General features: G+C 40.7%; 1 protein-coding gene and 1 long non-coding RNA gene across 4 annotated transcripts; one reads left to right on the top strand and one right to left on the bottom strand.

Moving 5' to 3' along the window:
- The first annotated feature begins 40 nt into the window (after nt 1–40).
- LOC307039604 lies at nt 41–10,224 on the top strand. Of its 3 annotated transcripts, XR_013808273.1 has the most exons (6): nt 41–505; nt 7,204–7,812; nt 7,920–8,057; nt 8,738–8,760; nt 8,854–8,977; nt 9,157–10,224. It is a non-coding gene; the product is annotated as an uncharacterized lncRNA (long non-coding RNA). The 3 variants fall into 3 exon arrangements; XR_013808272.1 differs by lacking the exon at nt 8,738–8,760; XR_013808271.1 differs by lacking the exons at nt 8,738–8,760; nt 8,854–8,977.
- A 1,671-nt stretch (nt 10,225–11,895) lies between these two features.
- Nucleotides 11,896–14,283, bottom strand: LOC307039595 (zinc finger protein 862-like). Its single transcript, XM_079681825.1, has 2 exons — nt 13,177–14,283; nt 11,896–13,062 (listed from the first exon to the last, which is right to left on the bottom strand). Exons 1-2 carry the CDS (start codon nt 13,741–13,743, stop codon nt 12,346–12,348), a joined length of 1,284 nt encoding a protein of 427 aa, XP_079537951.1. The 5' UTR covers nt 13,744–14,283; the 3' UTR covers nt 11,896–12,345.
- Between the last annotated feature and the right edge of the window lie 11,857 nt (nt 14,284–26,140).

Here is a 26,140-nt window from a genome sequence, read left to right as displayed (position 1 = left end):
CTTATAGGAACCACCCCCTGCCTGCGGTCTGCATCCAGACCCATCTCGATCACGGAGCTGCGTGACCTAAACAATAAGTGTTGCTTGGCAACGGGGTGAGGCGGCAAAGTATATATTTTCTTCTCTCAAGTTTGAGATGATTTTTACCCTCAACCAAACAACAAGACCTGTAACACAACAATGTCAGAGTCACCGGCGGCCGGCTACCCCAATAACCGCCTAACAACAATGGCCCCCATTCCGTGTATCGTCACACATACACACAAATTCTTTATAAAACGTACGAACACGGCGGACAGCGAAAATGTATAACACATACATTTCCGCCATGGTCCAGCGCCATATAGACTGAGAGTTACGTCATCTCCTTTCACTCCAATGGACCACTTTTTTACAGCAATGGCGGATCGTGGAGCCTCTCAATCGTTCCCCGGAAGTTAGCGCCAAGGCTAGCAGAGCTGTAGAGTTGCAGCATAATAGACCGTTCGTGACGGACTTTTAAAAGGTAAGAAGACGTTTAAAGATGAATATTGCGGATATTATCAGTACATCTGATTCAAATTAACATGAGTATTAAAGGATGTCAGTGGATTATCCCTAAATTAGTAGATTTAGGGAACGTTTACAGATAACAGATTAAGCTAGGATACCGGATCAAGTTAGCAACACACGTTGAACAGCCTTTTAATTGTAAATTCCGTTCTCTTAATGTCATTTAATCCAACGTTGTTGAATTAGAGAAGAGGGGCTTCTACAGATGTAGCGATTCATTTCAGACAGTTTGAAACGCGAGGGCCGTGATTGGTACGTGATCTGCCCTCGCTGAAGGGAAAACCTCCAGCTTGATTTGAGACCGCCCCCGTGATAGATAAATGTAATTATAATGAAGCCAGCTGCAATGGATCATTGATCCACCAGGGGGTGCAGTGGGGTTCCACACTGGAGCTCATGTGAAATAAAGTGCGATACAGTATGCTGGATGTACAGCGGAACTTTGTTAAAATCCATATGTCACGGATATCATACTACTGTGCTAAATAAGAGACATGTAATCATTTACAAAACATCACCATGTTGTTATTTAACAAAATAATTTTGTTATTCGAAAAAAACGAACGGGAGGAAATGCAGCCCGGCTCTCGATTTTTAATCCTAATTTAATCATCATCTTCACCACGATCATTTATGTTTATGTTCGCCGAATTGACATGAAATCACTGACACATATGCATATACTGTATTCAACTTCATTAAAACGTTATTAACGTGCCTAAACTCAGTAATTCACCAAAAATATGTATATTTTAAAGGAGCTTCGTCGGTCGATCAGGATCCCAAAGCGTAGCGGAGGGATCCTCATCTGGATGAAGGGTGTTATTTTCCCCATAAGGAACAAGTCGCTGCAAAATTTCCCGCTTATTACATGGCCACATTCTCAACAAAGTAACGACATGACTCCCAATATTAATTTAAATGCTTTTATGGATTTAGAAAATAGTTGTATGTATTGATTTAAATTAACATGCATCCGCTAAGAAAAATAGTCCGTTGTTACCATTTTTTAAACAGTCAGAATGAAACGGCAGCTCTCATCTGTGTATTTACACAACTAATGGCCCATCACCCACAGCTCTCTCCCCCCCTGATCTTTTTTCTCCAGCAGCTAAATTAACAGTAGGTTACTCTGAGTGACCATAGACTGTATGTGACAAGCTTACAGTTAGTGACGTAACAACACCATAAAAGCTGGTGGGTTGAAAGCAATACGGGAGGTAAAAATAACTAGAATAATTATGATTTTTTTATTGTGGCTTTTATGTTTTTCGGTATAAAATGTTATGTAATTCAGGCTTATAGTTCACCCTTCTCTAAAAGCCTTCAAAAATGACAATATTCATAGTAATTTAATAAATCCTTCCAACACACATTTAAAAAAATAGCCTACTGTAAGTTACAGTGATGCAAACACAGGTATGGTGAAAAAAGAGAGAACTATTCGAAGCAGGAAAAAAACAGCGTAATATACCATCTGATAAAGGCCTGTGCTATAATGCTTCAATTAACTGGCTATTCTTTATAATATACTCAGATCAATAGGAGACAGAGATGTTAAGTTATAAATCAAGGGTTTTTATTATTATTTACAGCAGGGGTGGGGAACCTTTTTCCTTTCAATTTTTACAACATCCTCCGAGGACTGTACAAATGATTGAACTCAACCTCTGCTTAAAAAAACTAAAATCACAGCCCCTTCATTTGGCCTTTCTTTCATACTGTGCAAAGAAAAAGCAACCTTTTAATCCAGATATCTCACCATGACTCACGCATGCATGCATGCATGCATGTGCACGGTGTGGCATGACCACCAAAACAGAAAGATATGGACAAAAGATGTGTGAAAATGTATTTAGTATCAATGTGAACATGATTTAAGTGGGGGGGACCTAACCTCCTCTAGGGGGGTCCGGGGACATGCCCCCCCGGGAAGATTTTTTTTTAAATATTGAAGTTAAAAGCATCAATCTGGTGCACTTTGAGAGCAACATGAGGAGATCTATGGGTACATCTTTCAACACCCATTTGAAACAGAGCAGTAAGCAGATTTTTCTTTTTGGATATTTTACAAATCACTCCCCTTTTAAACTCTATTCTTGTTATTTTTAACAACTTTTTTGTTACTGTCATATAGTATTTTATACCTGTTTTTCATTTAGTCTCTAATGTCTCATTAATAACTATAATGATCATATCAAGGTGTGCCTTAACCTCACTGAGCTGAGGTTATTTGAGCCTCTCAGGAGAGAGCTCTCTTCCACCTGGTTGTAGAAAAGCTCTTTAAATTCGTTAGCATAGCTAGCTAACCAGATGCTAATAACAACAGATCGCCACTGTGCTTACAACTAAAGACACAGCCACGCAAACACTGCGGCATGTGTACGGCTCCTTATGGGTAGTGCAATATTTGAAGAGCTGGAGCAGCGTCCCGGTGCTCTCCGTAAGCACTCTAGTCTAGTCTACAGTACACTCCTTTCAGACGAGACATAAACACGTGAAGACACGTTACGCTCGTGTTGTGTCAAGGAACCTGTCCTTAACCAGGAAAAACAGGCACTCGCTTGTTTAATTATTTTGCAATCTAGATTTCTTCTTCTTTTTTGAAGTGAGAAGTTGTCCGTCAGTCGGACGGACTGACGTACGGACGGACCCCCACCCCCCAACCCAGAACGAAAACTCTTCGGTTCTCCACGAATTACACAAGTCATCCAAAGCAGCGTTAAAAAAGCGGGAGGCGCCGAAAAGCGACCAATTTGCATCACTGAAGTTAAGAAATCATTCCAATATGTACATCTTCTGATGTAACAACAATAACATTATAAATAGTAACATAGCTGAACATGGTATTGCACATTTAGCTTTGAGTGTTACTGGCCTGAGATGTTTTTATTACATGAATTAAGGTGACTGAGGCTTTTTAACATACAGGGATGCAAACTCATCAGGTATGAAAAAGGTGACAAGGATCCGAGCCCCCGGCTCCCCCACCCCACAGAATAACAGAGGATTTTAGCAGTCAGAACAACTAAAGCAGAAGTGTTAATAATAACAGAGACGTCAAAGAGTCACATCTAATAGAAATATATAAAAGCATTTATTTTAAAATGTGGAGCAGTCAGTTTATAATTTTGGCAGCACTGTTGAGCATTTTGAAAATGTATTTTCGTGCCTCTGTGCAAGGCTTAAGTCTTTTTATCTTTATAGCCACATGGTGTAAAGTAACTAAGTTCATAAACTCAACAAGTACTATACTTGGGCACAATTTTGAGATACTTGTACTTTATTTAAGTATTTCAATGTTTTGCTACTTTGTTCTTCTACTCCACTACAGTTCAGAGGTACATGCTGTACTTTTCCTCCACTCCATGTATGTAATACCTTTAGTTACTTTACAGATGTGGATGAATGATGTGAAATATAATCAAGTGTTAAATCAGACTTTAGTTCCACCTGGAGTAAATCCACAAGCTACCCTGCAGTATACAAAGTCATTCAAACTAGCTGCACCTTTACCAGCTTTGAGAACACTTTCATGATCAATCATTATAAAACATATCATATGTATTATTCTGAAATGGACCAATCTGCACAATCACTACTTTTACTGTCGCTACTTTCACTATATTTTGATGATAATACTTTTCTACTTTTACTTGAGGAACATTTTGAATGCAGGACTTTTACTGTAACAGAGTATTCCTACACTCTGGGACTATTACTTTTACTCAAGTACAAGATCTGAGTACTTCTACTTTTACTCAAGTACAAGACCTGAGTACTTCTACTTTTACTCTAGTACAAGATCTGTGTGCTTCTACTTTTACTCAAGTACAAGACCTGAGTGCTTCTACTTTTACTCAAGTACAAGATTTGAGTACTTCTACTTTTACTCTAGTACAAGATCTGTGTGCTTCTACTTTTACTCAAGTACAAGATCTGAGTACTTCTACTTTTACTCAAGTACAAGATCTGTGTGCTTCTACTTTTACTCAAGTACAAGACCTGAGTGCTTCTACTTTTACTCAAGTACAAGATTTGAGTACTTCTACTTTTACTCAAGTACAATATACTTATACCACCTCTGTTTATAGCCTATGAAAAAAACTATTAGAAATAGAAGGCTAAAGCTAACGTTAGCAGATAGTGACAATGTGTGCTAGCTAACTAGCTCAACGATTCCTTAAATAATATTGCCACAGAAAAACTTTTCAGTTCACATCACGCTCTGCCGCTCCGACAGGGAGCTCTGCTCTGAACACCTGAACGGCCCGTTGTAACAGCTGTTCACCCAACCCAGTCTCATGGCATTTCGTGTTCACCAACACGATTTTTAATCTATTGATTCGTGTTCACCAACACGATTTCCCCCTTTTTTTCGTGTTGCACAGCACGATTTTAAAAGAAATGTACAGATAAAGCTAGGATACCGGATCAAGTTAGCAACACACGTTGAACAGCCTTTTAATTGTAAATACCGTTCTCTTAATGTCCTTTCGTCCAACGTTGTTGAATTAGAGAAGAGGGGCTTCTAAACGGGATTGTATGCGGGGGTGGAGGGAGTTAAATATTAGATAAATATAACTTTGTTGCGTGTAAGAGTGAGTGTTTTTAGCAGAGCCATAGTGTGTCCTTGTGATTATGTTGATTATTACCTGTCTGTATAATGTTGCAGCTCAGCTGATTTTGGATTGATGGCAAAGGGAGAGGGACTTAAAGGCCCAGTGAAGTGTGCACCTGTGCATGATCTGTTATGCTAATACGTATAGTAATGACCAAAATTGTCCATTGGAACCCATATCAAAAAATGTTGGAATAGCAACAAATTTGACGAGTTTTGAATTTTCCGGGGAAATCTGCAGTCGACCTTCGCCTTCGTGGGCGTGGCTTGCGATCTACTGCGTGACGTCACGAGATGGACGCCGCTGCACTGTTTACATTCACCACCGTTCGTTTTTTCTCTTTTTCAAAGTCGAATTTCTCAACGTTTTTGAGCTAGTATTTTCCTGGAAAGTGTGTCGGAGTCGACTGGAAGTGATTGCCAATCGAGAAAACCTGACAATGGAGGCGACAGTGAAGAAAGAGGGATGAAAAACACAGGGGAAACGATGCATTGCCGCTGGCTGTAGTAATGTCAAGTCTGCCGAAGTGGCGATGTTTCTGTTCCCAAAAGATGAAGGTGAGCCTGGCTGGTGTCATTGTTTCGTAGATTATTTGATTGATCATGATAAATAAAGGCCAGTGGTCGATTCGAGAGAGAGAGAAAGAGAGACTGAGAGAGTTACAGGGTTGTTGTTAGCATCTGGTGCTAGCTCGGAGCTAACGGAGATTAGCTGTTTCAACAATAAGGAGAGGGAGAGTGCTCTCCTGTGGGACTGAGAGAGATAACGTCAGCTCAGGGAGGTAAACTGTAGCCTAAGTTATCTCAGTGGGTTTGGTCATCTATGTAAACAAATATTTCCATCTATGTAATATTAGTTGTATAAAATAGGTTAAGAAATCATTCCAATGTTTTTTGATTATTGAAATATATGTTTCATATGAGTGTTGAGAGCTGTATCCATAAATCTCTTAATGTTGCCCTCAAAGTGCACCAGATTGATCACTTTCCTCATCTATCCTGTACGAAAAGCTGTCCAAATCAATCATTTCTCTCACACTAGTATCACTTTCCAGAGTCTCCGCCATGTTTACAATCGCAACTGGGTACATCTTGTGACGTCACAGCCACTATCGTCTGCAACTTCCGTTAGGCTCAGACGGCAAAATTAATAATTCATTAATTCATTAATTATGAATTATTAAAAATTATTTTAGCCATGAACAGGCACAATGATATGTAAGGAATGAAACTGCCATTTCATTTTGGTGCAAAAACATGCACTTCACTGGGCCTTTAAGTGAGAGTGAAAACACAAGGTACGTTTTAATACTACTGTTTTATATAAGTAAGCATACTAAATATATATTCTATCACTGTATTATATAAGTAATCTTGTTAGTAACCTACTGTATGGCAGGTGGAGGGGCAGTGATGTTACAGGTGGAGGAGCAAAACTGCAAGACTGCAAACACACAAGACAGAGAAATCAAAGTTTGTTCTCCAGAGAAGAGGTTGATTTCACTTCATTTATTTCATATTTTCTCAAGATGTGGAAATGGCAAAAAAAAAAACTTGAGAGCTGTAACCAAGACAACTGTAACAACATGAGTAGAGAGCCACCAATGTTTTTCAAGTCCCTCTCTTACTCCGTTTTGCCAACCCAAACTTCCAGGTACATGACGGGACACCTTGCTTGTTTTTGTTGTTTACGCTCCTCTGGCTGGGTGCTGGCAGGTGGAGGGCAGTAATGTTATGGGTGGAGGGGCAGTGATGTTAGCTGGGTGCTGGCAGGTGGAAGAGCAATGTTTAGTCCAAATATTTCCATTGCAACGACTAATGGAAAGGATTGCAGCTGTGGATCTGTTTGGGGGTTGCTGGATATGGTAGCTTGGCTGCTGTTGTTCCTTTTCACCTTTTTGGATTGGCTCTTGCTTCCAAAATGGCCATCTTTTAAAAAAAATGTGTTCCTGTCATTTCTGATTTGTTTGGCCTCAATTCTCAGCCTCAGCCGTATGAATCTTTTTAAGAGTTTTTGTTGTACTCCACAGCATGACGGAAGCCTGCTGGAGAGGGCCTGAGCTTCTTTCTCCAAGACACCCACTGCGTTGGGGAGCTGCATGAGAGAGGAACCAGTCTTGGTCCTAAATAGTTCCTCAATTTGGTGAATGAAGTCAAAGGCTTCTTGGGAGGGACGACAAAGAGCACCTGCCTTGAAGTCTTTCAAGTCCACTAACAAGCTGTTGTCACCAGAAGGACTCTCATCATGGTGCTCTGTTGCAATTTTGCATTTTTCACAGATGCTGGCAAACTTGATGATTTTGTGGACAATGTAGCCTGCAAGATGGAAGAGAATACATTTCTCAGTTTTTGTGAGGTCAGGTGCAGCCGCTCTGTTCACCGCCATCAGCTGTTCCACTCTGACTGATGGAGTGATTTTTGGCTCCCCTGTGTCCAGGAAGTCTGCCAAAAAGCTACTGTGGTCTTCCTGATAGCTCCCAGAGCTGATGGTGGTGAGGAACTGCCCCACAGATATGATTCTCAGTGCATGATGGAATTCCACTGGAGTTGGGACAGGATTTTTAGACCTCACACAGCTGAATGTATTTTCAAGGCAGTCTTGTTTGAACCTTGACGTTAACACAAACCTGTGTCCTTGTGTAAGCATCTCCTCTTGTATGGCCAAAATTGATGTTGTTGCCATTATCACCCCTGTTTGAACAGGCTTCCAACCTCCCTTTTGACCTATCTTTATCCCACGAAACAGATGGACGATGTTCTGGAGGACGGTGATGGCCTTTTGGTACTCCTCCATCTTGAGCCTGGTCAGGGCTGTAATTGGATGGCGAGATGACATCAGATCAAAACAACGATCAACCTGCTCCAGGAACCACGCTGTCGTCAGGTAGGACAGAGGGCGGTTTTCTTGCTGCACCATGTATTTCAGCCCAGCACTTGTAGCCTTACTGAACACATTTAGAGCAAGACCAACCTTCATCTTATCAAAGTGACTTGGCTCGATGGCTGCAGCTGAAAGATGGGGAGCTATTTTTAATGCCATCCCTTCCTGAAAGGTCAATAAGTCCTTAATGGGGACCACAGAAACCTCGTTAGAGGGGAGGTTCTCTCTGTCAACAACATCCTCGGGAATTATGAAGACCTGCCCACGGACAAGGGCACTTTTGAAATGTTTTACCAGATGTGGGACATCGGGCATGAAATAAAGCTGCCTGTCTGGTTTTGCTGGATGTGGCACCGATTTTTTATTTTGGTCCACCCCAAAGGATTTCCACATGGCTCGGTTAGGGCTACCCATGTCCGTGGTGACATCAAGCACATGTAGCCCTATGGATGCTGCCCTCTGTATTATATCAATAATGATTGGCCTGTACTCTGCTCCATTGGTAGAATTGCCAGTGTAATGATATGCCACTACTTGCTTCCACCGTGTTGTGTTTCCAGCCAACATAAAACACACAAGCATGTGTTGCCACCCTTGTGTGACCTGGTAAAGTCACATCACCGTACAGTTTGCCTGTAATCATGTCTAACTCCACACTTGGTGTGATTGCTATTTCATCCAAGGTCAACACACACTCCCTTTCAAGGTCTGTCAATCTATCTGCCTTCAATTTTAGGAAATCAAAGACCTCTGTCAACACACCAGGCTCAAACTTAACACATTGCATCCTTCTTTGCAGTGTCCTTATTCCTGGAAGGGGAATCTGTAATTCCTGCAGAGTTTTGTAACCCGTTGGTCCGCAAGCAAAGCAAATTTTTAAAGCCTTCTTAATTGTCTCATTGCTCCATTTCATCCCCTTTGTGGTGAGTCTGCCTAATGCTTTAAGTTGGTCTTTTGAAAACGTTTTCTTATATTTCTTGTCCCTAATTTTCATTGTTTTCTTGAGAGCTGCATTTTCCTTCCTGATTTTTCTTAGTGCAGCCTTTGCTTTTTTGGTGATTCCTTCTTGGCTCTTTAATTTTCTCTTTAATTTTTTTAATAGATCTGTTTGACTGGCTGCTGGTTCCCTCGTATGCTGACTGGCTGCTGGTTCCCTCGTATGCTGACTGGCTGCTGGTTCCCTCGTATGCTGACTGGCTGCTGGTTCCCTCGTATGCTGACTGGCCGCTGGTTCCCTCGTAGGCTGACTGGCTGCTGGCTGAGTGGGTGGTTTCCGCCCTCCCTGTCTCTCCTCACTAGCCATGTCCTCTCTTTCTTCACCCTCACTTTCCTTTCTCTCAGTCTCCTCATCCCTTCTTCCCTCAATCTTTGAGACTAATGTAAGTAGAAGACATGGCACTGTACATTTTCGAACATTTAAAATATTATACCACTTAAAAATAAGAAATATGACTTTTGTTACTAAGAGTTCATACTTATTATACCTGTGTCACCTTTCACACTATAGCTGTGATCGTGAGCTATGGGCTTTGTAGATACAGGTCCCGGGTTGAATCGTGGTGCAGGGGCCCTTCTCTTTTTGATCACAGGGCGATGCACGAAGATGGTGGGTATAGCCTCTGCTCTCAGCCTAGTCTTGCCCTTTTTTGTCTTGACAAACTGGTCTGCATCAAAATGTGCCTGCGGAGTGACTTGAGGTTACTTCACACACAGAACAACTCAGTTTTGTCTGCCCACATACATATTCCATAGTGGTTGAATACACAGTATTAGGAAACACTTAATACTTACTGGACTCATTATACTCATTACATACTGTATATAAAATATGACCAAGAATGTGAGACAATTTTATAGAAATTCATATCACATCTGTTACTGATGCCATTTGTCGTACTTTGTTAAACTCACAAATAATACAGTTCCATAACTTCAGTTGGGAACAAAGACCACACCTTATCTCCCCAAGGCAATTTCCCATCCAATAGGTGTGCTATATAGGTGTGTATAACCCTTTCTCCTGTCTGTTACTCCCTCTTTCAGCACAAGAACCAGAGGGGGATTCAATGGAGCCTGAATACCTGCACTGAGACCCTCACCCTGAGTCTCAACTCTCAGTGTTTTTCAAGCCTTTCCCTGTTTTTTTGTATTAAACAAAACATTAAGCTTTCCCAATGGTGTAGTTTTCGTTTTGTGAAAAAGTGCAAATGCAGTGTTTGTATATAATTACCTCACATATTTTTTTGCTGTATGTCGTGAAATTTCTCCTGCTGACTTGAGCCAGCCATTTTTTCCTCTGCTCTGTGTCAGTGGGGAAGCCGTACATTCGTACTCCTTTCTCTGAGCGATTTGAGCATCACCAGGCAGCACAGGAAACCATGGTGGCGACTAGGAGGCAAACCAGGACAACACGGAGGAAAAGGCACAGACAAACTGCATGATATGCTATTCAATGTTTATTGAATTCCATGTATTTGCAATGGATGTTCCTAAAACAACACATTTAACATCATCAACATCATCATCATCATCCTGCTGCTGCTGCTGCTGCTGCTGCTGCTGCTGCTGCTGCTGCTGCTGCTGCTGCTGCTGCTGCTGCTGCTGCTGCTGCTGCTGCTGCTGCTAGTCCTTTGATAGTCACCTGTCGGTCTCCTGTCCTTTTTGAACGCCATAAAGATGACATTAGTCATTTAGATAACTTGTGTCCTCAATTACCATGGGATTACTGAAACTACCATTAATTTAAGAAAATGGTAGAAATTAATCTAATCTGAATTTTGAAGCATTCTTTTAGATCCCCTCCCTCTAAATATATCAATAAAAATTAGAAAGTGATGCTCCTGACTACCATACAAGTTTAAGAAGATAATATTGGTTTTAAAGAATTCAAAGCTATAAATAAAGCTCTTTAACCAAGGCACTGTTAGCCTAACATGTAAACTAGTTGTTCAAACTAATCCTAATATTATCACTTAATATTAGCAAATTCTATTTTATTTTTTAAAACATATTGATGTAAATACATACACATATCGATTTGTTCTATAAATATTGCAAATCAAAACCTTTATTCACTAATAATTACCAAAAATCGTAGTTCTATCTCCTGTTATCAATGCATTCACATTTCCCGCCATGAACTTCCGGGGAACGATCCTCGTCTACATGAACCACGTGACGATAACCGTTTTTGGACTTCCGTTGTCGTAACTCTTCTATCTATATGGCGCTGGTTTGTCTCTAACTTGAAACGTGTGTTTTGCTCCGCTCACCGGTCCGTTACAGCGGCTGAGCTTCAGGTGATCACGGAGCTGCATGCAGGGCTCGAAATTAACTTTTTTCCTCAGTGTCCCACAACTATCCAGAATTCTACTTTGTATTGTCCCGGATATAACCAGCAGTATCTCAAATTTAAATTTGTATCGTCGCCCCCCCAATTATGCAGAATACATATAATTTGATACTTTTTTGTCACTTAATCATCACACCATAGACTCTGGTCCACCATGTAAGTTTAAAATACTTATTCTTTTAAACATATGAACATTAGTTTGATATGTTGCCTCTCCTAGAGTAAAAGGGAAGAGAGTTGTTTTAAGACATGTTTCTATTGTTTCTCAATATCCAGACTAATTTATCATTGTCATGTCAACATTGAAGAATTCTGATTTGTATTTTTCAATTCAATATGGTATGGCTATATTGTCTCTGTGATTTATGATCGGAACCCTCTATCTGGCAATAAAAGTGGTATGAATGATAATAAAAAAACAGAAGTTCCATAATACAGTTTAATAAATGTATCTGTTTTCAGATCAAATGACAATTTATCCTGACAAGTCAGTAGTACTATAGGAATAAAAATTGATCTTCTATCTTCATTCATGAATGTCAATAATCTTGCTCTCACTCATTCACCCACTCTCCCCCCACCAGATCTCCCCCTTCACATTTACTATTTACATTTATTTAGTCGGTAAACATGGGTCGTCGTGTTCTCTGGCCACTTTGCCACCACTTCTCAACTGCCTGCTCTGCATTACGGCCCCTACACACGGTGGCGTGCGTTGCCGCTTCAACGCTTCAGCCCATTCACTTTGAATGGGGTGACGTCACGATTCACCGAACTGCATTGTGGGAGCAAAGCGTAGCTTCTCTCGCGGTGCTCGCTGCAAAAGTAGAGCAATGTTTTAGTTTTGCTGCCTCGACGGAGGCGTCAGCCAATCGAATCATATGCCAGTGCAAGCTCTAGCCAATCAAACGGCGTGCTTGTGTGTCTGGGGCGGGAGATTCATGTGATTGGTTGTTGGTCGAGTTTCAGCCCCCCCCCCGCCGGCAAGCGGAAACGCACGCCGCCGTGTGTAGGCTCCGTTATAGTCCTCAACCTCAGGGCCATGCAGAGATATATACGGAGGACGGAATTTAGCATTTGGTTAGAGAGGGATCCTCTCCAGTCAGACTTGATCCTTTTCATGCAGGAGAAGCCTCTCTCACAGCATGATCTTGACATCGGGAACACAAGCAGTATCTCTACGATCACCTGCATGAGGGGAAACTGTTCAGGCCTCCCTATGGCACCTTGCAAAAGTCTCTGCCATAACACCTGAGACTGAAGATGCCTGAAGTGTCGATGCACTAGTACCTTTAGGTCAATCCACTCCCGTTTCGCTTCTTGAATTGATCTGAAGTCCTCACATGCTTCAAGAATTCCCTTAAAGTGAGAGACAAAAGTCTCAAGATCAGCCAGGCCAAAGGTAGCCAGGTCAGTGATGTCCTCTGGCCAGTTGCTAAGGTCAAACATGGTGGCAGCAGCTTTAAAGACACCATCATCAAGGCTGCCAAACCGTGTGGTGACGTAGTCACAGAAGCCATTGATACGTTTTTCTTTCACTTTGTGGAGGTTGTCATCATCCACTTGTTTCCTGTCGAGCTGTACACCAGAGTACATGTTTCCAGGAAAGGGCCCCACTTCATCCAGGAACTGCTTCAGATGCTGGCCTGGGACTGTCTGAAATACACGATAAAAGAAAAAAGTCTTTCACTGTCACAATCACTAAACATACACTGTAGCATACAAAATTCTCTCTAGGGAGTTTATTTATCAATTATTAATTTTGTTTACCTTCATGGCTACAAGAGCCAGGGTCGTCTTCTGCAGTCCATCTGACACCATCTGTAGTGTCAGCACATCCCTCTGAAAGAGAAGGCTTAGGTCTTTCAGCTCACTGAGAATGTCAAGAAGAAGATGAACAAAAATGACTGTCTTGAATTGCGTAAGTCCTTTCACAGTGTGTCTGGCCCGCCCCTTCATGAGGTCACTTTGTTCTCTATCATGCATGTCACTTGCGTGGCTCTCCAAATGGAAAAGGATGGCTTGGTAGTTCCTGATAAGGGCTGACAAACCATGGAGTGTGTGCGGAAGCCACCGTGTACCATCGATAGTGCCTGGTTTGAACAGATGTATGTTGAGGGCTTCTGCCACAGTCTTGAGCTCACGGCTAGCTTTGGCTGATGTATGGTAGTGTTTGTAGATTCCGTTGATACTTTTCTTCAGTTCTGTGAGAGCTGGAAAAGATTTCATGCTGTCTAATGGGGTCAGCTCAAGACGATGAGCCACACACCAGATGGTCACCAGCGATCCAAACATCTCTTTCAGCCTGGCAGACACTCCATTTCTATGCTCGATCATCACAGAGGCCCCATCACATCCGAACCCAACCAACCTTCTGAGAGCCCAGCTTGGTGAAGTCCAGACATTAAGGCGTCTAGGATGCCCTGGCTGTTAGCATGCTGCAATGTCACCATAGTCAACATGACGTTGACAGGTAGACCATTTTCAATATAGGTGACATAAATTATCTCCTGGTCCTGCACTGATCGGTCAACGGAAGAGTCAGACATTATAGAAAAAAATCTTGCAGCCTTTATCTTCTCTTCCAAAGACTTGTTCATGGTTTTAGCTATGTTGTCTGTGAATGTCTGACAAGCGTGGTCATTTTTGTATGTGATTCCCAAGTTAAGGCCATTCTTGAAATGCAGATTCACTAATTTGGGAAATTTTGTAAAGGGTTCCTCCTCCTTTGCAACATAGGATGCTATGTTAAATAGCTTGATTAATTTATCTTCAACACTCTGATCCATTCTTAGAAGACAGCTTGGCAGAGGTGCGATCTCAGGATTTTCCCGTACTCTGAGAGCCTTCTCACAATCATTGTGAGCAGATGTAAGGACGTGCATTTTTAGTGTTCTCACACGTACATTGTCGCCACTTACACCGATGAACAAAGAACTGTCTTTGGCCTTTGCTGGGAAGGATCTGCATGGTAAGCAGTACATCATTTTGGCAGCTGGATCAAACTCGGCAAAGGGGTATTGTTGCCTCCATTCAGGAAGCCACTTCGTCTTCCTCTTCGCCTCATAGCCTCCTCTGTCCTTGACCTTGGGCACTTGCAGCTCCTGAATTTAGTTAAGACAAAACATATGTTCATGTTATAATAATATAATATAACATTACATAACATAGTAGGGTACAATGTTGTATAAAACTTTGTCTTAAAGCCCTGATAATGTCTTTGAGCCAGACCCCTGTTTTGTTTTAATATAGATGTAGAAGACAAAAACATTATCAATTGTAAAAGAAATGTTATTACAAAAGTGGTGAAATGCAACATTTGTATGAGCATTATAATCTTAGTCATTTTGATATTTTTCTACAGCATTATTTTAGTCTTTGGTTTCAACAGATATACACATATTTTTTCCGGCCTGTTGGGGGAGCCCTGATCCCAAAAAATGCAGACATGCACAATGGTCAGGTCAGTTCGTTCTTGTTAAAGACACGTTTCGAGCGAGCGTGCCATCGAACGTGCCATCACTAATGCACATTTTAGCCTTGCTTTGAAGGGCAAAATCTACAGGGAGATTAGCTAGGCACAAAAACAACTGGAACATTACTCTCTCTTAACATGACACATTATTCTCATACCAGAGTTGATTGACAAACTAAAATTACCTTGTGACCCCCTTTCTAATCGTCACCCAATCTGACTGACGTTCTTGACCAAAAAAAACTAAAACACTAAAAAAAGATGAAAAGCTAAATGATTAGCTAAATGCCTTACGTTTTTGCAGCTAAAGATTCTAGCCTTGTCACTGACTGGCTGACAAAGAAAATAGAAAAATGATAGGCTACACCTCTTATTCTGATCAACTGTATTTCACATCATTTTCACAAACTTCAAAAGAACATGACACCGCATTTTAGGACGTTTGTATGCATTGTAAGGCACATTTCAGTTGCTAGCTAACATTGACACTTAAGACAACTAACTTACCACGGTGGAAGATGATGCATCATGACCAGGACTTGGGATGTTTTCGTTTCGGAGTCGGCAGAATTGGGGCTTGCGTCAGGTGGCTGTTTATTCAACCACCTCAGCATTTCTTTCTTCTTTTTTTAACTGTCGTGACCGTTGCATTGGCACGAGTCTAGCAGCAGTCAGCAGCAGAGTGGATGACGTAGAATGCATTCTATGATTTGACAGCCCAATGACTTTGCAAATAACACCCATTTTGAAGTTTACTTTAAAAAAAATGTTCACTGTCCCGAAATAGTCCCAGACAAAATAGATTTGTGTCCCAGTAGGAATTTTTATGGTCCCCGGGACATCGGGACATCGTTAATTGCGAGCTCTGGCTGCGTGACCTAAACAATAAGTGTTGCTTGGCAACGGGGTGAGGCGGCAAAGTATATATTTTTTTCTCTCAAGTTTGAGATGTTTTTTACCCTCAACCAAACAACAAGACCTGTAACACAACAATGTCAGAGTCACCGGCGGCCGGCTACCCCAATAACCGCTTAACAACAATGTCCCCCATTCCGTGTATCGTCACGCATACACACAAGTTCTTTATAAAACGTACGAAAACGGCTCACAGCGAAAATGTATAAGACATACATTTCCGCCATGGTCTACATGCGCTTTTACGTCGCCGCCATGTTTCAACGGGGAAACCGTATTCAACCCAACATTGGACAAGGCTGGCCTGTAAAAATACAAGTCAAGGCTAAGTTTCAACACAGCAGCAACGTTGTCATATCCCAATCAATGCTGTATGTAAAGTTATAGCATTATACGTCTGGCTCGGTTTACTATAACACCGGTCGTCTCACCATCAAAATGCATTATAAACGCCTTCAGGTGCTTGAAGATAAATTTGACGCCATCTGTAGCTAAGCTAGCAAAGCTAACTGTGGTGGGTAGTTAAACTCATTATATCTATCTTTTGGTTTAAATAGTACAGTGCACTTCACTGTTAACATTGTTAGGTAAAACTAGGGTTGCCAACCGTCCCGTATTAGCCGGGATGACCCGTATTTGAGCCAAAAGGGGCGTGTCCCGTACGGGACTTTGTTTGTCCCGGACTCCCGTGTAAAGGGAAAAATAAAAAATATTGTTCTGTTTGCACGTAATGCAGTGTGTCTGGCTGCGTGCCTGTGTGTTTGTGTGCTGGATGCGAAGGGCGCTAGGACCGCTAAGTTGACAGGGCAGGCACAATGCTCGCACGTGTGTGTGTGTGTGTGTGTGTGTGAGATTTTCTCCGGTGTGCCGCGGGCGCGGCATCATTGTTTGTGTGGCATGTCAGCCTGTTGTTCAGTCGTGTGGAAAATGAGCGCTGCCGGTGGAGGAGGTGATAATGAAAGAGGAGAAGAGAGAGAGGATGTGGTTCTGGGCCCTGACCCTTCTAAAAAGAAAAGACTTGTGTCTATAACAAACAGTGGGAAGAAAAACACAGTTGGGTAAAGCCCGTGAGTGGAGATCTGTCTCGGGTCTTCTGCACCTTGTGTCGGAGGGAGTTTTCAATAGGTCACGGTGGAGAAAACGACCTGAAACAGCATGCTGGCAAAGAAATGCACAAGCGAGCAACACAAAATAAAGGTGCATCACATATAACTAAATTCTTCGGCAGTTCAACTGCAGAACAAGACAAAGTTGCTGCATGTGAGGTAACATCAGTGTATCACACAGTTAAGCATGGTTTGAGTAACAACAGCATGGACTGCAGTAATAAGCTGGCAAGTGCCATGTTTAGTGATTTGAACAATGCAAAAAAAAATGCAATGTGGAAGAACAAAGGCTGAGATGATAACAGCCAATGTGCTTGGCCCCAAAACTGTTCGGGATATTCTAAAAGAGCTGTGTCCGCGGTGCTGTTTTGTGTGTGTGTGTGTGTGTGTGTGTGTGTGTGTGTGTGTGTGTGTGTGTGTGTGTGTGTGTGTGTGTGTGTGTGTGTGTGTGTGTGTGTGTGTGTGTGTGTGTGTGTGTGTGTGTATGTGTGTGAGAGTGTGTGAGAGAGAGTCAGTCAGCTGATTGATGGGAAAATGCTGGGAAAATGGTTGGTTGAAGGATAACATTAAGTCTAATAATGATGTACCATGCATGTTCACATCATGTATACTTTGCATTATTTAATACAATTTTTCAAATATTTCATTTTTTAACATTTTGGACAAAATAGCCAATTTTACATCGAGTTGCCCAGATATCCCTAGTGCCCACCTATCCGATTTGAACATGCTGATGTACAATGTGATGTAGTAGCCTAATTCAGGTGTAAGACCATTGTGTTTGTATTGTGTTATAGGTATGCATAGTTTTCTATGCATTTTGAGGGTTTTGGGGGGTTTGACCCCCAAAAACATTTTCGAACCCTAGGCTGGCTCCCCCAAAGAATTAAATAACATAACCCTAACCTAACCAGGGTTCGAGTTATAAACTGACAGGCATAGATTGCGCAATAATGTATGTACACCTTGGAGGTGCAGACTCCAACTGATGGTATACATTGGACACCCTTGCGAGTATACAATTAGTGTCTGATGTGTTAGGGCTTCAAAGGTAATTACAAAATCACAAAAACTCAGGAACTCTGTACTTTTGGAGCGTCACAAACAGCGCCTCCGTTTATTACGTTTTACTCTCTCCACAACTTCAGGACAGACTGCGCATGCTCAAACACATGAATTCATACACAATCAATAACAACGTAAGAGCTATACAAATGAAAGAAAATACAAAAATTAGCTCTCACAGATAAAACGAGAGAGAGAGAGACTGACTTCACTGCTAATTACGTGGTCCAGCACACACACACACTAGTGCTGTAGCGATGCGTCAACTTCAAAATATCGTCGACGACATATTTCCTCGTCGACGATTCGTCACACACACGTGGGTCACCCAAAACAACAACAAGCAGTTTGCAATCGCACTTTAAACACTACGGAGACTGAAACGGCTACCACCTCCTCCTCACAGGATTGCGCACAAAGCCCTGCAAAAAGCCCCCAAACAAAAACATCTCGCCCTAGGTCTTTCAAATTGAATTTATTGAAATCTCCAATATCAACGTAAGAGCTTGTTCGGGGGGTGCTAACACTTAACCATTAACTTTATCGTTTACTTTCTCCGTATTTATATGTAGATATTACTTTCTCCGTTAATCTCCGTCATGTTGTTTCAACACAGATGTAGCACTTCATTTCAGACTCCAGTTTACAGCTTCCTGCCTACGACCTGCCTAAGACCAGTATAGAGGAATGTTAAGCCCTCCCACTATTTTCCAAGAGGGCGTTGCCAGATTTTCTATTTCAGGTTTTAACCAGGAGATGGCGCTTCATTCACAAATACAGAAAGACAAGTTTCATGGACTTTCAGTTGTGTTTTGAAGAGCATTTGAACACATCAATATTTTAGATACTATACTAAAGTATATCTAATCTTGTAATTCAATAATATATAGTCTTTATATATTAAATAATCATAATAATAATGTAAATGTTTACATTACACTTCTTTATTTGTTATGCTCATACTTTTACCTTTACAATCGTTTGCTTTAATATGCAGTGTATTTTTTGTATATTTTTGTGTTTGCTTCCTCCTGCTCCCTTTCGGACACATACTGTATGATTTATTATTCTTAATAATATGAAGATATTATTAAGATAAGATAAGATGTTACTTTATTGATTGAACATTTTAGTTTAGAATGTGCTGTCCCACGGTAATTCAGAAGGCTCAGAGGTCACATTCCGACCATTATTTAAAACAATGCTTCCACACCGTCTACAGTTTGATTTGTATAGAGGGAGCTCTGTGGCTGAATGGCCAGCGATTAGGTGTGGCGCATTTATCATAGGTGATCAGAGCTAACTGCCTGCCGTCAGATTTCATTTAAAAAACAGATCTGATTTTAAGACTATTTCTGCGCTCATAAAGAATGATAAGAATAACAATAATGCGTATTGAACTGGTTTCATTAATTAGTGAGTTTATTTAACACTAGAACCACCAATCGGGTCATTTTGTGTGATGTGTGTTGTGCGTGTGCAATGTAACTTTTTTTCAATAAAATATTAAAGTCTCCCAGTCCGTGACTTTTCCTGAAAGTGTGTTATGTAGCACCCTTTGTTGTTAAAAATTGCATTCAAATAGCGGGATTTGACGGTTTTAGGTAGGCCTATACAAAAACCTCTGGCGGTTCTATTGTTAAGGTAATTAGGTACAGTAGAAGCCCTTTTTTATCAGTAACGAATTTAGCAGTTGAACATAAAAGTCAACTAACCTCCGCTACGCTTTGGGATCCTGATCTGCCGACGAGGCTCCATTAAAATATAAATATTTTTAGTGAATTACTGAGTTTTGTACTAGAATAAAAGTAGAAGTACTCAGATCTTGTACTTGAGTAAAAGTAGAAGCACTCAGGTCTTGTACTTGAGTAAAAGTAGAAACACACAGATCTTGTAGAGTAAACGTAGAAGTACTCAGGTCTTGTACTTGAGTAAAAGTAGAAGTACTCAGGTCTTGTACTTGAGTAAAAGTAGAAGTACTCAGATCTTGTATTTGAGTAAAAGTAGAAGTACCAGAGTGTAGGAATACTCTGTTACAGTAAAAGACCTGCATTCAAAATGTTCCTCAAGTAAAAGTAGAAAAGTATTCTCATCAAAATATAGTTAAAGTAGCGACAGTAAAAGTAGTCATTGTGCAGATTGGTCCATTTCAGAATAATAGATATGATATGTTTTATAATGATTGATCATGAAAGTGTTCTCAAAGCTGGTAAAGGTGCAGCTAGTTTGAATGACTTTGTATACTGCAGGGTAGCTTGTGGATTTACTCCAGGTGGAACACTTGATTATATTTCACATCAGTCATCCACATCTGTAAAGTCACTAAAGGTATTAAATACATGGAGTGGAATAGAAGTACACCATGTACCTCTGAACTGTAGAGGAGTAGAAGAACAAAGTAGCAAAACATTGAAATACTTAAATAAAGTACAAGTATCTCAAAATTGTGCCCAAGTATATTACTTGTTGAGTTTATGAACTTAGTTACTTTACACCATGTGGCTATAAAGATAGAAAGACTAAGCCTTGCACAGAGGCATGAAAATACATTTTCAAAATGCTCAACAGTGCTGCCAAAATTATAAACTGACTGCAACACAATTAAAATAAATGCTTTTATATATTTCTATTAGATGTGACTCTTTGGCGTTTCTGTTATTATTAACACTGCTGCTTTAGTTGTTCTGACTGCTGGAATCCTCTGTTATTCCTCATTTTAAAGCCGATATTCCGTGGGGTGGGGGAGCCGGGGGCTCGGATCCTTGTCACCTTTTTCATACAGATGAGTTTGATTCCCAAAGCCTCAGTCACCTTAATTCATGTAATAAAAACATCTCAGGTCAGTAACACTCAAAGCTAAATGTGCAATACCATGTTCAGCTATGTTACTATTTATAATGTTATTGTTGTTACATCCGAAGATGTACATATTGGAATGATTTCTTAACTTACAGTAGGCTATTTTTTACAATGTGTGTTGGAAGGATTTATTAAATTACTATGAATATTGTTGAAGGCTTTTAGAGAAGGATGAACTATAAGCCTGAATTACATAACATTTTATACCTAAAAACATAAAAGCCACAATAAATAAATCACAATTATTGTAGTTATTTTTACCTCCCGTATACACAAGTTATTGAGCCGTTTCCGCTCTACATCCTGAACTCCTCCCTTCGATGCAATGCACTTCCGTTTTGGCGGACTGGGTTTGTTTTGCTAGCTAGCTCCGTTGTGCCGACAAAGCACTGATATCGCAGAGACAAAGAGGATATAACAATTACAACATGAAGAAAAGTGGTTCGGGAACTACGTGTGCGGTAGTTGGTTGCAATCACTCGAGAAAGCACCTGAACGAGTGGTTAGATAGAGAGTGCTACGACCACAAACCAGCACCCAGCACCCAGCCATGTTGTTCATTAAATACAGATAAACACAACAAATACTGCATGCATTGTATTTTTTAATATTATATATGAATATTTTCATAGTGATGTAATTGTGTGGGCTGCTTTTATATTTTAATTTGTAATACCTGTTAGGATTAAACATGTGATCTTTCTTGTTGAAGACATTTCTTTAGTTTCCTCTCAACAATTAATTAATTCAGTGTTATTTATGTACAGTATGAGCTTAATATGAATGATGAACTGTGTTAAAATAAATTGTAGCACTCTAAGGAACATATGAAATGCAATAATGCAATAACAGTGCAATAATGAAATTAAATTACATCAAACTTTATTTTCATTCAAACAGTACAGGCACATATGATATATTGCACAGCATAAAGAGATCATGTAAATTGTGCATTATGTAAACAACAGACAACTGTTGGCTCCTGTGGGCATGACCTAAATAAGGCAGTTTATTTTGGTTTTATGCTGGGCCACGTCGTCATGTTACCCTCCCAGTTTTGCACTGAATTCGGGTGGGGGAGAGTAACGCCATCTCCAGTCAAAGAAGTAGAATCGTGTTCCCAAGCTAGCATCACTGTTAGCATCGAAATCGCTGTGTTTACACCAGTGCCCGTCTGACTGTTTACATCGGTTTACACCGACAGACGCTGTGCAAAAGACTTCCGGCGGAAATGAAGTGCATTTGTGTAGTGTCATGTCGCTACCCGTGTTTTGGCGCGTAAACTTGTCTATTGCTTTCAACCCACCAGCTTTTATGGTGTTGTTACGTCACTAACTGTAAGCTTGTCACATACAGTCTATGGTCACTCAGAGTAACCTACAGTTAATTTAGCTGCTGAGAAGAAAGATCAGGGGGGGAGGGGGGGGAGAGAGCTGCCATTTCATTCACACTGTTTAAAAAACGGTAACAACGGACTATTTTTCTTAGCGGATGCATGTCAATTTAAATCAATAGGCTACATACAACTATTTTTTAAATCAATAAAAACATTTTCTAAATCCATAAAAGCATTTAAATTAATATTGGGAGTCATGTCGTTACTTTGTTGAGAATGTGGCCATGTAATAAGCGGGATAATTTGCAGCGACTTGTTCCTTATGAGGAAAATAATACCCGTCATGCAGACCAAGATCCCTCCGCTGCGCGTTGGGATCCTGATCTGCCGACGAGGCTCCAATAAAATATAAATATTTTTAGTGAATTACTGAGTTTAGGCACGTTAATAACATTTTAATGAAGTTGAATACAGTATATTCATATGTGTCAGTGATTTCATGTCAATTCGGCGAACACAAACATAAATGATCGTGGTGAAGATGATGATTAAATTAGGATTAAAAATCGAAAGCCGGGCTGCATTTCCTCCCGTTCGTTTTTTTCGACTAAACAACATTATTTTGTTAAATAACAACATGGTGATGTTTTGTAAATGATTACATGTCTCTTATTTAGCACAGAGTGTGATATCCGTGACATATGGATCTTAACAAGGTTCAGCTGTACATCCAGCGTACTGTATCTGACTTTATTTCACATGAGCTCCAGTGTGGAACCCCACTGCACCCCCTGGTGGATCAATGATCCATTGCAGCTGGCTTCATTATAATTACATTTATCTATCACGGGGGCGGTCTCAAGTCAAGCTGGAGGTTTTCCCTTGAGCGAGGGCAGATCACGTACCAATCACGGCCCTCGCGTTTCAAACTGTCTGAAATTAATCGTTACATCTGTAGCAACAACAACTTCCTGTCAACTGCGTTACCTCTCCTTCAAAATAAAAGCATATTCATAAATAGGAACAGCCCTAGTGTGTTGTGCAGCTTGAGTTCTGTGCACTTCGGTAGTGCTAACTATCTTATAGCTCTCCGTGCGGTTTGTTCGTGCTTGGTTGGTTAGTAGTTAATGTTAGCTACCTAGCTAGCAGTGCCAGCTGTGCGTTAGTTAACGTTTGTCAGCATTTCATGTTGGATGGAATGGTAGCTAGTTTACGTCTACAGAACACCGCTATCTAGCCGCTACTAACCCGGAACGAACAAACTGCACGGAGAGCTAACTCATGTTGTAGTCGTTTACGAGTCAAACATAACATTCGAATAACGTTAGTCAGCTTATAGTATCAATGTATTTCAACTAACGGAGCCAAGCAATGTCCAGGCCAGGGCTGCACGTAAGCTGATGCGCAGTTGTCATAAATGAAGTAATGTTTTTTGGTATTTATTTGAGATACATTATGTTTTTTATAAATCGAACAGAAAAATAATCGTTAGATTAGTCGACTAATCGATGAAATAATCGCCCGATTAATCGTTTTCAAAATAATCGACACACACACACACACACACACACACACACACACACACACACACACACACACACACACACACACACACACACACACACACACACACACACACACACACACACACACACACACACACTATGCCTGTCAGTTTATAACTCGAACCCTGGTTAGGTTAGGGTTATGTTATTTAATTCTTTGGGGGAGCCAGCCTAGGGTTCGAAAATGTTTTTGGGGGTCAAACCCCCCAAAACCCTCAAAATGCATAGAAAACTATGCATACCTATAACACAATACAAACACAATGGTCTTACACCTGAATTAGGCTACTACATCACATTGTACATCAGCATGTTCAAATCGGATAGGTGGGCACTAGGGATATCTGGGCAACTCGATGTAAAATTGGCTATTTTGTCCAAAATGTTAAAAAATGAAATATTTGAAAAATTGTATTAAATAATGCAAAGTATACATGATGTGAACATGCATGGTACATCATTATTAGACTTAATGTTATCCTTCAACCAACCATTTTCCCAGCATTTTCCCATCAATCAGCTGACTGACTCTCTCTCACACACTCTCACACACATACACACACACACACACACACACACACACACACACACACACACACACACACACACACACACACACACACACACACACACACACACACACACACACACACAGTGTATCTTGTCAATATATTTGAATGTCTGTTGATATAACGATTCATTCTTCAGGCGCGCGCAGCACGTTCACAGCCTCACAGGCATAGATTGCGCAATATTTTATTGCGCACCTTAGAGGTGAAGTGCAGGCATATTGTCATTCAAAAGAGAATACGATGCGTAGTTCTTTTGGAAAACATTGACACATTGGCTACTCAGTTTTTGAGTGACAGCTCAGTCCTCCAGCGATTTTACAGTGCAGGCCGCTGCGGTGGGCCAACAACACCTCCAGAAGAACCAGCATTTCAATTATAATACTACAAGTGAAAATATATGTAAGTATTGATCATTTGTGTTGTTTGTGCTGTATGGTCTGTTTCGTTATTGTGTTAAGTGAGAAGTAAAGCTGTGCTATGTGCTACCTTTAGATCCATAACAATGCTAGCTAAGTAGTCCAATAGTTAGCTACATAGCTAGCAGTGAGTGAGCGTTCAGACACCAGCACAAAAACTCAAACGGACTCGTGTGCCTGACTCTACCAACAGGCTTTCATGATTCTGTTTAAATATGCAAGTATAAGCCATGATAGCTTATTTTATTAACACGCTAATTTGATATGAAAATGATGTCCATCATTGACGATGTTCTTCTTCTTCTTATTATTACTACAATTATTATTATTGTTAATATATATGTCATATTTTACCTTTAGATTTTTTTTTTTTCACTTTGAATTTGTCAAATGAGGGTGCATAACGACTCAACTGAGGTTTGCACCGTTATGCACTCCCGTAGAACCGGGCCTGAATGCCACCCTTGTCACGGGAACGCGCATTTCTAAATGACACGTTTACACCTTAAAACAATGTTTAAAACGAAAAGTAAACGTTCAGGGTTTTTATTAATGGTAATTTTCAGACTGTGAGTTGTTTAGTGGTAGCTCATATAGTCTTGATTCTTCTGGTTTAACTTTTTGCTTCGTATTTGATGGTAGTGGTATCGGAATTCATTCGTCACTTCCTTTTCAGTTTTTTTTTAAAAATCTTTTTTTTAATTATTATTGTTACGTCCTGTCTGTATAAACGTGCTTTAAAATGTATTGTTTAATTTTACATAGTTGTCATCTAATAATCAAAACATATATTTACAAATGTTACTAGTCTTTGACAGCATATTTTTGCCACGCCATGCACACCTTGCTATCTTACATAATAAAAGTGTCACATACAGGGCTCGACATTAACGACTGCCCGATGGCCCGGGGTCATCTAGTATTTGGCTCGGGCAATGAAGCCTCACCTGGGGGGTATATACTACGAAGCAGGATTTTTCGCTTAGCCGGCTAACTTCAGGGAAAACTCAGGCTTTCCGGTCCATGAATCTGGTTCTCTTTTTAGCAGGCTAGATCTCCATGGTAACTTATGCTGTGCGGCTAACCTGTTCGGGACCAGGTTAGGTTACAGGCTAAGAGCTCAACTCAGTGAAAGCACTGCCTGCTGACCAATCAGAGCTCAGTGTGCGGAGTTTAAAGCGATCAAGTCATATTACAGGAGAAAGGAAATGCAGGAAAGACGGTCAGATTGCTCTGAAGATGGGAGGTGATGTTCTATTCATTTTCACGTTCAGTCAGTGATTTTGTCCGGCCGTCTTTCCTGCAACGGCAGTTTAAACTGTATTTCCTCCGCACACTGAGCTCTGATTGGTCAGCAGGCGTGGTGCTTTCGCTGAGTTGATCTCTTATCCTGGAACCTATCCTGCTTCTGAGCCGAGACTAGAT

Source organism: Notothenia rossii (assembly GCF_949606895.1).
Source record: "Notothenia rossii genome assembly, chromosome: 5".
Classification (NCBI taxonomy): domain Eukaryota; kingdom Metazoa; phylum Chordata; class Actinopteri; order Perciformes; family Nototheniidae; genus Notothenia; species Notothenia rossii.
This window is presented reverse-complemented; position numbering and strand designations above follow the sequence as displayed.